The 12455-nt window shown below is 41.8% G+C and overlaps 1 protein-coding gene across 3 annotated transcripts in view; it reads left to right on the forward strand.

Annotated features, from left to right (window-relative positions):
- dtnbp1b (dystrobrevin binding protein 1b) overlaps positions 1-12455 on the forward strand; it is a 65833-nt gene that overhangs the window by 49152 nt on the left and 4226 nt on the right. For 2 of the 3 annotated variants that reach the window (XM_039605142.1, XM_031742189.2), the window contains exon 2: positions 11108-11275. In XM_039605142.1, coding sequence (XP_039461076.1) covers positions 11108-11275 — 168 coding nt within the window. Of the gene's footprint in view, positions 1-7215; positions 7532-11107; positions 11276-12455 lie in introns of those variants that run through there. The other variant, XM_039605143.1, reaches the window with a different exon arrangement.

Genomic DNA, 12455 nt, shown 5'->3' on the forward strand with positions numbered 1-12455 from the left:
TGGCAGAGCAGGAAGTGTCTTTGTCCCATATTTATCTCTGTGCACATAGAAGAGTATGGGAAATGTAATTTTTTATTACTCATTAAGACACAGTTAATCTCCAGTTGAAAATATGTGTTTAGCAGCATTTAAAATTGCAAACGAAGCAAGACTGGAACTGCAAAATCCTGATTAGCCCGAGAATTCAATATCCACTTACTAGGAAGTGTCATTTCTCAGACCTGTCGCGAGCATTATATCACACCGGGCGTTGGGTATAAAAGACGGGCTAGATGCAGTCAGCAAAATCTGCATCAGAGAGCGTGATGAGGGCTCGTGTGGGCAGTGCATTTTGTAGGCAAACGAGAATGTTATTTTTTAACAGATTGTGTGAGGCGGGTAGTTTGACATGCTTGTGAGGAGCTGGAAGAGCTGTCAGGTGTTGTCAGATGAAACAACTCTTTCTCTCTCTCATTGCATCTCCCTTTCACCAGATATGAGGCCACATAAACTATATATAGTGGTCTCGTGTAACTGTGGGTCACAAATATGTTAAAGCTGCAGTTTGAAGAAATTTTTTTTTAAAAAGGCAAGTACAGATTGTCAGAATTTGACAATAGACTGTGTAGAAAATGACTTATTATATGCTGGATATGTCCCATATACTTTTTAATTCTCTGCAGTTGACCCTACTTCGTTGCCCTGCTGGTGTAAACTTGGTCCTTTTAAGCATGCCTGTTGCATGACTTCATGTAGTATTGAATGTACGCATTTAAAGAGGCCAGATGCCTTACAGCAGTGGGAATGCATTTGAAAATGTCAGCTGTCAGCTAAAATATATGAATATTTTTTCATATTCTGTGCATACAGTGCATTTGTGCAAACCTATATCTGCTGCTTCAGGCTCTTTAGACGATAACATTTAGATTTTTGAAATATTTAACGAGCTGAAGCTCACTGTATCTGTGCAGCAACAAGACAGTTTTGTACACAAAAAGTCGGCTGAATACCACATGATGAACATGGAGTTTGTCAGATAATTATGCAGATGAAGCCTAATGCATGTTGTCTTTCTTCACTATTGTGCCAAGTCAGTTTAAAAGTGAAATAGTAAATGCATCTTTTCATGTGTCATGTTATATAATTGCATCTGTGGGTGGTAATGTGTGTTTTATGTGTTTGCATTGGGATATACATCTTTGTTAGTCTTTCAGCTTTCAACAAACAATCTGTGCTCATACATATGTCACACACATAGATACTTTTATTTAAGCATTTAATACTCTGGTTATGCTCTGGACTGTTTTTCTTTTTTTTTTCCTGGACTGTAGCTATTTTCAGTCCCTCAAAACATTAACAGTTGATACTGCTGGTGCTTCGATTATTTCAAAGATAGTACTTTATTAGCCATCTAGGTTCTGTCAGCTCTGGCTTTAACCCCTTAAAACCTAGAAATTTTGAGATTTCTACATCAGTGTGATTTAGTTATCCTCCTGAAAATTCTAAATGAATTGCACAATACATTTTCAAACTGCAAAAAAATGCCAGCTGTTGCAAATATGATACAAATGAAGACTCATATATATGCAAACTCACATTTAATCAATATTATAAAAGGTATCAGAAGGTTCAGTAAACACTCCATTTCCAAAACAATCTAATTTAATGGTTCACGCTTTAAAGGGTTGAGTCTTTGCAAGATCTCCTCCAGTGTATATAGTGTAGTTTTTCCAATATTCAACCATCAGAAACCTTAAAGCTGGGGAGGACAGTTTGAGTTGAGCTGATAACTTGTAACTAATTCTAGTATTTGAAAAATTGTCTTATTTTTGTAACAGATGGCTTTTCAGAGAACATAGTACAGTCGCACAAAGTTGACACCTAAAGGACATTTTAACAAAAGCTCAGCGCATGTTCAGCCTTATCTGAACACATTCAGCAAGGTTAGACTCACATTTACAGATGTAACCTTCACCCCTCTCACTTGTGATTGGTACATTCCTAATTCCAGCGTGCAGCCTTCCGCTGTGAATCGTTGGGCTGCTACAGTAGCTGACACCTCTGATTTGCTGCCAGGCCTAGTCGTGACCCATTCGCTCTATTAAAGTGTGTGTGCGTATTCATGTGGGTATCTGCACACATTCCTGCCTGTCTAAGCAATTTATGTCTCTTGTTCCTTTCATGTGACTAATTGACAGAAAACAGTAAAGCAGGTAAATAATAATGGCAGCTCGCTGTTTTGTCACATTAGTTAAGGATGTGTTTCAATGTGGAATCAGTCAAAAAGAATTATTCACATCAATTAGGGCCGTTTACTACACCATTACAGTCTACGTGGGGTCTCTGAAGCTGGAACGTTAAGCCATTTTTGGAATGAAAAATGTCCTGTTTTCTGGTAGTGTTTAGACTGTGAATGACTAAGCAGGAGGCAAAAAGCCCTCCTACAGAGCTCTGCCTTATATGTTGGTGTGCAGTTGCCTGGTTACATGTGTAGTTAGGAAAACTGATTAAATGTTTGTTGATACTCTCACTTAATTCAATATTCTACTGGTTACTGACAGAAACACTGACAAGAGCCTTGATGTGTGCCATCTTAATTCATGTGGACAACGCAACCATTTAATTTCAAGGCTGGGGATCTATTCTTGGCTACTCAGGGAGGAGGGGGAAGCAGCTTCCTGCTCACGCTGTATACAGTGGGAACAGAGTGTGGATGATCTCAACGGTGGATATAGGTGGTGGAAAGAATACTTCCAGGATCTCCTAGATCCCGCTGACATGCTTACTTTAGTGAAGTCTGGGGACGAGGGGTATGACTCGCCCATCACAGTGGACAATGAAGTAGCCAAAAAGCTCTCCGGTGGCCTAGGCCCTGGGGTGGATGAGATTTGCCCTGAGTTCCTCAAGGCTCTGGATGTTGTTGGGTTGTTGTGGTTGAAACGCCTCTGCAGCATCACGTGGAATCAAGCTTCTGGATTGCCAGACTGGGATGACGGTTTAAGAAGGGGAACTGGGAAGGGTGCTCCAAGTTCAGGAGCATTGCACTCCTGCTCTCTGGGAAGGTCTACACTAGGATGTTGTAGAGGAGAGTCTGCATGTTAGTTGAACTTTGGGCCCAAGAAGAACAAAGGGGGTTTTTGCTCTGGTTGTTGAACACTGGATCATCTCTTTATACCCTTGAGGTTGTCCAAGAGTGCACAGGAGTTTGCCCGCCTAACCTATATGTGTTTTGAGGATGTGAAGAAGGCATTCGACTGTGTTCCTTAGGGCATCCTGTGGGGGTTCTCTGGGAGTATGAATGACTGGCCCATTGTTCTTGGCCATCCAGTTCCTGTACAACCATGAAAAGAGCTTAGCTCGCATTGCTGGCAGTAAGTCAGACCCTTTCCCAGTTAAAGTTGGGAACCAGGGGGAGAAATTACAGCCCCAAGTGTAAGAGCTAGAGAATCTCAGGAGATTGACAGATGGATGCAGCAGTGAAGCAGAACCTGTATCAGTCTGTTGTGGTGAAGAGAGAGCTCAGCGTGAAAGCAAGGCTATCGATTTAGTGGTCAGTCTATGTTCTTATCCTGACTTGAGCTTTGGGGAATGACCAAAAGAATGAGATTGGACTGAAAATGAGAGAAAAAGCATCCAGTGACCAAAAAAAAACAAAAAAAAACAAAAAACTTTGAAAGACCCTTGGAAAGCCTGAAAAACTGTTGCTCAAGATTATATTTAAAAATGACAAAGTCTGAGTCCTTGGAAGTAAAATATAAAGAAATGAGGGTAGCTCGAGACTCAATATGTTAAATAGCCCAGGAAAAGTCAGTGAAAAAAATCTACAGCACAACACGTTCCTGCCTTATACACAGTGTTTTATTATTTTCATTTTGTCTCAGAGAGGCCCCTCATTAGATACCCATCAGCGACTGAGGCTGCCGCATCATTGCGAACACTTATTTGATTACAAACCAGTGAAAACTAGTTTCTGCATGCTCGCCAGCTGTGAATGCCTAGTGAGTAAAGTAACAGTTGTGTTTGTATGCCAGTACATTGGCATATTAGCAGAGACAAATTGACTGTAAATATTTTGAATCTGTGACGGAGACTTGTGATTTATGTGGAGGGAAAAGAGCTGGGAATGAGACATCTGCCCGAAACTTGATCCAAAATTTGGGCAGTGCAGATGTAACAGGTTCTGTAGAAGAGGATTTAATTTTGTGTTTCCATACAGCATCTCCATCCGAGATGCTTTTAAGTATAGTAGTCCAGTCCATTTTAGTCACACACACTTTCTCCATACATGTACTCCATTTTTTTTCTGTTCCACCTCATATTTATTGTGTGCACAGTAACATTTCAAAATACTGAATCTAAAGGTTTTTTCAGTTGAAAATAAACAAAAAACCACAAAGAAATCAATTGTCCACTGTAAGATCATGAAAGCATGAAAATAACGTGGTAAACTCCCCCACGCAGCGTGTACTCCACAGTGTAGCCCACACGGCAAAGCGGCCCTCTGCCGCATCTCGCGAAAACATTTCAGGAGCAGAAGCACAATGCTCCAAACGTTAATGTGTCACAAAAGCCGCACAATGATTCAATATCATTTTCTAAATGAATTTCCCTGGTTGGTAATAGAATGGGCCACACACACTTTATAACCATATTCATCAGTTTTCCACGGTTCAGTTAGGTTTCTGTGTAAATTAGGGCCAGCAGCAAACGTGGAGCGTTTTTGGAGGGAAAAAAAATGTAATATTGCAGAAAGATAAATAGGCTTGTTCTTCAAAATATCAGAGACGGTGAAAGAGCTGCAGTTGCAATCTGAATCTCGTGTCCTGAAGCCAAAAGTTCTCAATAAAACACTTCAACACTGCAAAAGCACCGCAATGATTAAAGGCTGTGGGAGGCTGAAAATTACATTTTAAATGTGCTGTGGATGTGCAAGACACCTAACACATGCACACAGAGTTTTGTCGTTCTTGAACTTGATATATCCTAATCATATGACACGTTTTATTTATTCATTGTTATGTATGTTATGCACTATAAACAGCAGATAAGATGAAACTCGTATCTCCTTCAAAGCTGTTAGCACTTGATTGAGTGCATCTAACCTCATGAAGCCGCCAAAGCCGCTTTTTAGACACGAAAGAAGAAGTAAATTACAAACGAGACCCGTAGAGAGTGGCATGCCTGTGTACATGTGGGAGTAGTAAGGGTGGTAACAGTGAGCTTGAGCTGTTTAAAGATAAAGGAAGTAACAGCGAAGCCTGCAGAGTGCATGCACATGTGTAAATCAACCAACAGTGCAACTTAGATTATCAGAAGCCAGCAGTCGTTAAACAGCATCAGAATACAAACAAATGCATATGAATGAATCATCCAGTCATGGTGAGGTCACACTTGAGCCACATTAATGTTGCTCTTTTGTAATATCTCTGGTCAGCGATGCATGCTTAAGTGGTTTTTCCCTCTCTTGTACGAGAAGTTCATTCATACTATTAAGATATTACAGTTTCTATATCGTGCACATATGACCTGTAGCATGCAAGTAATTGTGATGGTAGTGTGCTAGAGAGAGACACAGAGAGAGAAGGCAGTCATTATGTGTGTTTTATTTACAACACGGGGGCTGCCTTTGGTGGAAACCTGAACACTTGAGAGATATAGCGAGGCGCACAGAATCTAAAAATACCACGGCTGAGGGAGCAGGGCTTAAGAAGAAGAATAGGAAGCAGTGGCTGTCTCTACTGTCAGCCCTGCCTCTTGGTGTTCAGGCTGTGTGTTGCTGTCTCAGAATGAAATATTAGGCCTTTATAAGCAAACGGAAACAAATCCATGTGAGACCAGACAGCTAATTTAAAGTGACAGATGAAACAGGGAGGGTTTTACATCAGATATATTGAATGTTTGATCTGTTTAGCGAGTCAGTGTGATGTAAAGTATGCGAAACGGCCATAATGAGATCGTGGATGGATTCTTTGAGCTCTAATCAAAATAACAGGGGAGGGGAAAAAAAAGATCATTTGTGCTTTGAGTTTTATTCATGGCTGAAAAATGTCACCAGTGCTTTGTTATGACAAACTAAAATGCAGCTTTTTTAATATCTGTAGCGTCTCGGAGTAGATAAAACAGTTATTTTCATAAAGGTAACACAGACTTTGACATCATATAAGATTACTGCACTTCAGTTTTACATTATGTGGCATCTCCAGCATTGACTTTAAGGTCGTGCCCTGTAGCCATGCCCCTGATCTCTTGTCATCTCTCTCCAAGAAAAGCTGGAACACAAGGATGAAAACATTTACCACCCACACGTTCTGCATCTTACTGCCACTCCTGCTTTCTCTTCTTGTCCTCCTGTGTATCACTCTGCTTTTCTCCCGCCTCACACTCATGCAAACGCATATATATAAGCCTCCGAGGACCGATGCATAGTTAGCAATGTTTGTAAACGCATGCGCACGAAACGATGGCTCCAGTCCCGGGCAGGCCTCACAGGCAAGCTGGCTAGCAAGTCCACCGACGCCTTCATCCGTTTACCCGTTCATCTGTCCGTTTAAGGCTTCAAACCTAACCCCCTCTTCACTGGCAAAGCCCAAAGGCAGCACCTGATGTGTGAAGCCCACACCAAAGTGTAAACGAGTGCCTCAGCCGTGACTTGAATTGGCTGCTGATGATTTACAAAAAGACATATTTCCATTTGAAAAGGGTTCTTTAAGAGTTGCTTATCATCACTGCTACTTTTTTAGTGCTCCGTCTAAATGCTCTTTTACATAAGGAGTCTCACCAAAGAGCATTCTGAAAGCTCTCTAATTAAAAAACTATTTTAAAAATGTCAGCCCGGTTTAGCACTGAACCTCAAAACAGATTGAGGTGACCAAGTCTGCATGATGAACACTTGCTTTCTCGAACCAGGGTGTGAGAAAATGAGTGTTTGGTCACATCTAAAGCTTGATTTTAATCCTAAAGACTTTAATTGCCCTTCTAACAGTATAGCTGCTAAAAAAGGGGGAAAAAACTAGTGCACTTCCATATTTGGGTGCACATTTACATGCCATATAAAAGAATACCGCACACTTGTAAACATAAAGCAAATAAAGTGCAGACTGTGTTTTTATCACAGTAGTGGAGTTTATTGTCAATAAGGAGTGGGTACATTAAAAAAACACATTTAGACTCTCACACGCACAGTCGCCCACACAAGCATCCACACACACATGCGTGCAGCCACACACACCCTGACGCACCAGCCCCTTTTCCTGTGGGTTCTGCTTCCTGCATTTTGTAGAGCACGAACAGATGTTTCTGTAGCTCTGAAAGCAGATGATTTGAAATTCACACATCGTATTGAATCTGAACAAGAAGACTGAGTCTCTGTGGATTTGGTTTGCACACCGGAGAACCGAGAAAGAGAGCAAACTTTTTGGACCACGTGATTTACAGTGAGCTGTTTCCTCCTGTGCAGCTGAGAAAGAGAAAGCGTGTGAGGGGATAGTTACACTTTTCTTGGCCTTTTTTTTTTTTTTTTGAACGATGATTGTGGAAACAGATGCGCCGTCAGGTAGTAAAGTCGATTTTGCACTTCATGTTCATGTCGTAATCTGCAGCAGGAAAATGATTGGTCCCTCTCTGCCTGATTAAGATGTTTGGAGATGGTGCAGTTTTAGATTGCACTGACGCGAGTGCCACAGAAACCATTTCTTTAAATAAAACGGTTATTTTACTCGACATCATCTGCTATGACTAACATAATGCTGTTGGCTCAGCTCCCATGAATCATCCCCAGATGTATGCGTGTTCACGAGCTCACCTTTGCACGCGTGAATCATCTGATGCCAGCGTGCACATTTGTATAGTATGTCCGTATGTGCGGCACAGCTTCAGAAATTTGTTGGGACTTAATGACTTGTGCTCTTCTACTAAACTCATCAGCACAAACTTAATCCTGCAGGCTAAATGAGCGAGAGCTAAAAATAGTCCCTGTAGCTACGGTGCCATGGGTAGCAGGATACGGTTGTCTGGTATACAGCAGTGATGGAAGAAGACCGGGGGGTGAATAGATGGATGAAGGCCTGGAAAGATGACAAAAGAGGTCATCATTAAAAGTAGAGTGGTTTTCATTTAAGTGTTTTGAGGTGGGAATACTGGCATAAACCATCACAGTGTAGACCATATTGGAGTATATTTCTGTTCTGATTTATATTTGAACCTTTTGGGAATCATGACTTTCATGGCAGTTCTCAAAAATCTTTGTCTGCGGATCTGACGGGGAAAGGAATAATAAGCTTCCACCGGTAGGCAGGCAGACAAACAGATGGATGCATTCAGTCAGCAGGTACATAGATGATGTAAATAAATAGTCAGGGGAAGCTAATAATGGATCGAGAATTAGATTAGAGACGGAGTGATTAAAAAAACGGGATCCTGCTCTATTGGTAATGCCTTCTGTCCACATGTCCTAATTATACCTAAATGCATTGCCCTGCTTCTCCCTTACTCCTGCTCGGTCTCCTGCTACTAACCCCACACAATGCTTGACAATCTTAACAAAGCTTCCCTGAGGCCCCTTATCTAATAGAGCAGTCTCTACAAGACACACACACACATGCATCGCAGCCAGCAGCGAGTTGAGAGGGAAAGATGAGGGAGTAATGGGACAAAGACAAGTTGTCAGATAAATGAGATAAATTAGACACTGAGTGAGGAACGACAGAGAAAGAGAGAGAGCTATTCTTTTCCCAACTCTCCCAGGGTTGTTGCTGTGTGCGAGAGCTCTGGTGGGATCTCATTGTTCTTTTTTGTCCTTGTGTGTATCCGTGTCCATCTGCTGCAAGCCACAGTGTATTTTATCAGGACTGGGGTCTGGTGCTCGAGCAGAAGGATGCATGTGCAAATATACTGCGTGTCACAGCCGAAGAGTGCACTTCTGTTTAGGAAAACACACGAAATCCTGCAAATGTACTCGTAATGGACAGTGTGGCAGACGTTAGTCTTTGTAGATTTACTGTGAGCATCAGTGTCAACTTTCTTCACTGATTTTTGACATTAAATTCATTTTTTTAAGCCTTCATTGATTAAATTTGATGGTTTTTGTCTACGTTAAACCAGGATCAGAGATATGCGTCACATCAGCCATTGTATATGCGTTGGCATCTTGCCATAGTAGTTACTTGGGGGGGGGGCTTATATAATGCTGTCATTTATCAGCAGGAGAACAGAGAACTAAAGAGACAGCCAGTTGGAGACCCCAGGCTGCCACAGTGCCCACGCACACAGCATCATGTTTCCACTGCATCACTAGACATTAAATTAACTTAAATTTGCTTCCTGGAGACGTATTTATTACTGCGAACCCTAAAACTAATCCTAACCTAGTTTTATCCAGCATCCAACCTTAAACCAAGTCTAGATACTAACATCTGTAAAACTTTACATTGAAGTCCTTGTAATAAGCATTAGTTTAATCAGGTTTTCAGATATTAAAATCTCCTATTAGTTAAAACATTATATGTTTCATTAACAGCGTCACTAACACGTCATATGAAATTTCATATTTTGAGACAATCATACGCACTTAAAGCGTGTAAAAAGTTGTTCCTCATTTCACCATTTCATGCTATTTTTAATAGAATTTTTAGTATTTTTGTTTAGATTAGCATATGTATGTGCTATATAGTTATTAGTAGTTAATCATGCTTTTTTAAGCTACTGAATCCAAAGAGCAGACAATACCTTATCATGTTAATCTAAAGAGCTTGGAAAGAAAAGTGACTGAAGAAGCTTCTCAGAGGTGAAGTCCAGTGGTTTTTCTTTCCAAGCTCCTTAGATTACCACGATTTGAATGACTGAGAATCTACACAAAATCTTATTGGGGTTATTTTACACTTATTGAGAGTGTGAAAGGGGTTTAACACCTATTACCTTAACAAGGACATTGATAGACATTAGGAGCTGGATGTTGGATATCGCCCTGTACTCCAGAGCTGACCGTGTTCCAGTAGCAGCAGTCGGAAAAACAGGCTCTATTCTGTTTCCTAGCAAGGTGGAGCCATTCATCCATCACTGTGAATGCCTGGAGTACAACGCAGTAGCTGTTATTCCTCATTAAAAAAAAAAAGAAAGAAGTAAAAACACAGCTGCAGCACATTAGTCTGGTCCGTGCTCTGTGTATGGCTTATTTAGTGAATCACAAATACACAACAGGGGTAGTACAGAGCACACGTTTTACACATTTGCTACTTTTTTACTTCTTACAGTCTTTAATTTCAAAGTTGAGATTGGTGTGGCTTCACTGGCTTTCCAAGTGTCAAATCTGACCTGAGGGGGCGTTGCACCTGAAAATTGTGATTCAAACTTCCAAAACGTGAATTATCCTCCTCCTGCACCATGAGACATTTTCAACTTCCAGGACATGGCCAAGCGGGCTGCTCAGGCCAATCACAGCCAGTCTGAAAAGTCAGAAAGTCAAACATTCAGTATATGACAGGCCCTTTTCATCTAAACCCTAATTTGTGTCAGATTCAGTTAATCCAACGGAGCAGCCGATTGTTCTCGTTGACAGCAGTGATAGATTTTCATCCTGAGCCTCGCCTTTGATGCTACAGTACCGCTCAGGATACAGACGGCAGGTTTACCCACATGTGCACTCCACTGAGTGTGTGCCCTCCTGTGAAACCGAAAGCAGACAGAGTTTAGAGGTAAAGAGGAGGGTAGATCTCAGAAAGATGGGCATTTTCGGTAATACCAGGGCTCTCATCATTAGCCTTATATAAAGACTGATGAGCGTGAGTTGGCATCCTCCTTTCTCCTGTGTGATGAGTCATTAACAGAAGACTGCAATGCTTTTCATGGAGTCATAGAAAAAAGATTTAAAAATTGATCTCTGGCTCTGTTCAAGGGCTGCTTTTTTTGTTTGCATTCCTTGTCGCCTGCTGCTCTCAGTAAAACATTTTGGAACAGAAAATGAAGCACAGCAAGTAGGCCTTGAGCCAAAGACATCCAGAAAATGGACGGATGAGCTTACAGAGACTGTTAGATTTAAACTTCAGGTCATATTGCACCATATAAAGCTGACTAAATCCACTTTGGGTTCACAGTGGTTTGGTAGTACTTATTGTCTCACTTCATGTGTTTCTAGTGGAGCTGGATGCAGAGCACGCACAGAGAGTCCCCGGGGCGGAGCAAGGAGGGGGCCTGCCACCCCAGGTGAAGCTGAAAGAGAGGCAGAAGTTCTTTGAGGAGGCCTTTCAGCAGGACATGGAGCAGTACCTGTCTACCGGCTACCTGCAGATTGCTGAGAGGCGAGGTGAGGAGGAGGAGCGGTAAGGTCAGACGTTTTCTGATATTTAAGCAGCTTGAAGTTTAGTTTCCTAGCGCTACGTTGCCTTTAGCGCAAAAGGAAGATGTTGAGGGTTTCAGGTTTTGGTAGTATTGTGTGCTAATTCTTTAAAGGTGAATGCAAAGGCGTGAATAAATTTCAGACTCCCTTTACTATCAGCTGAGACCTTCACACTTTAACCGCATACCATGAGATTGAGTCATAATGGCTTTACGAAGCGAGGAGAGCCTGTCACTTAACACGAGTAGAGTCATTACATTTTAAATTATGCCACCATGCTATATAAATGTACTCTGGCACTGGGATTGTAACAGAATCCTGCTGCCGCCATGTATTTGCTGCCAAACGTCTACTGAAATACCCAAAGCATGTGCAGAAACAGCTCCCTGCACTGAAAGATGTTACAGACTCCACTGGCCAGTGTTTGTAATGTGATTTTTCTTCTTCTTTCCCCTCATCTGTCCTCCTCCCCACATCACCCTGGAAATGGCTTAGAGAAGCTTGTGGAGCAGTAAGGACGGAGGGAGAGATGGAGCAAAAGGAGAGAGATTTAAGGAGCGTTCACTGAAACTCAAAAGGCTTTTTTATCAGTGCAGTGAGCGGAATAGTCACAGCTCATTATCCGAAGAACCGTAGCACTGTATTGGCTCTTTTATATTAGTGGTACAAAAAGACTGGACATGTTTACATTTAAAGTGGTTACAAAAATAAATAAAAATCATCTGAAACCAACACCACTCCATGACCAATGAACGCACAACTCATAACCCTTAATATAGCTGTAAATCCCTACAGCAGGGCGGCGCTACTGAAGAGCAAAGATACAGCTGGAGAGAGCGAGAGGGAGGCTGCAGATGTCATAAGCCGCTGAGCCATCAAAAGCTAGTCCCAAGGGTCACACACACAGACACACACACACACACACACACACACACACACACACACACACACACACACACACACACACACACACACACACACACACACACACTCTCTGCAATCTCACTGCAGGCAGAGACAGTCCTTCCCAGCAGGAGAACCTTTTAGGCAAGGTCACGGTGGCGCTAAAAGAAGAGCATGTTAGAGGCAGTCACATGGAAACGATGCTCTCAACGTAGTGCTTCCTGGACCTGGACTTTCACATAAC

The sequence above is a fragment of the Oreochromis aureus genome, linkage group 22, assembly GCF_013358895.1.
Source record: "Oreochromis aureus strain Israel breed Guangdong linkage group 22, ZZ_aureus, whole genome shotgun sequence".
In the NCBI taxonomy this organism is placed as follows: domain Eukaryota; kingdom Metazoa; phylum Chordata; class Actinopteri; order Cichliformes; family Cichlidae; genus Oreochromis; species Oreochromis aureus.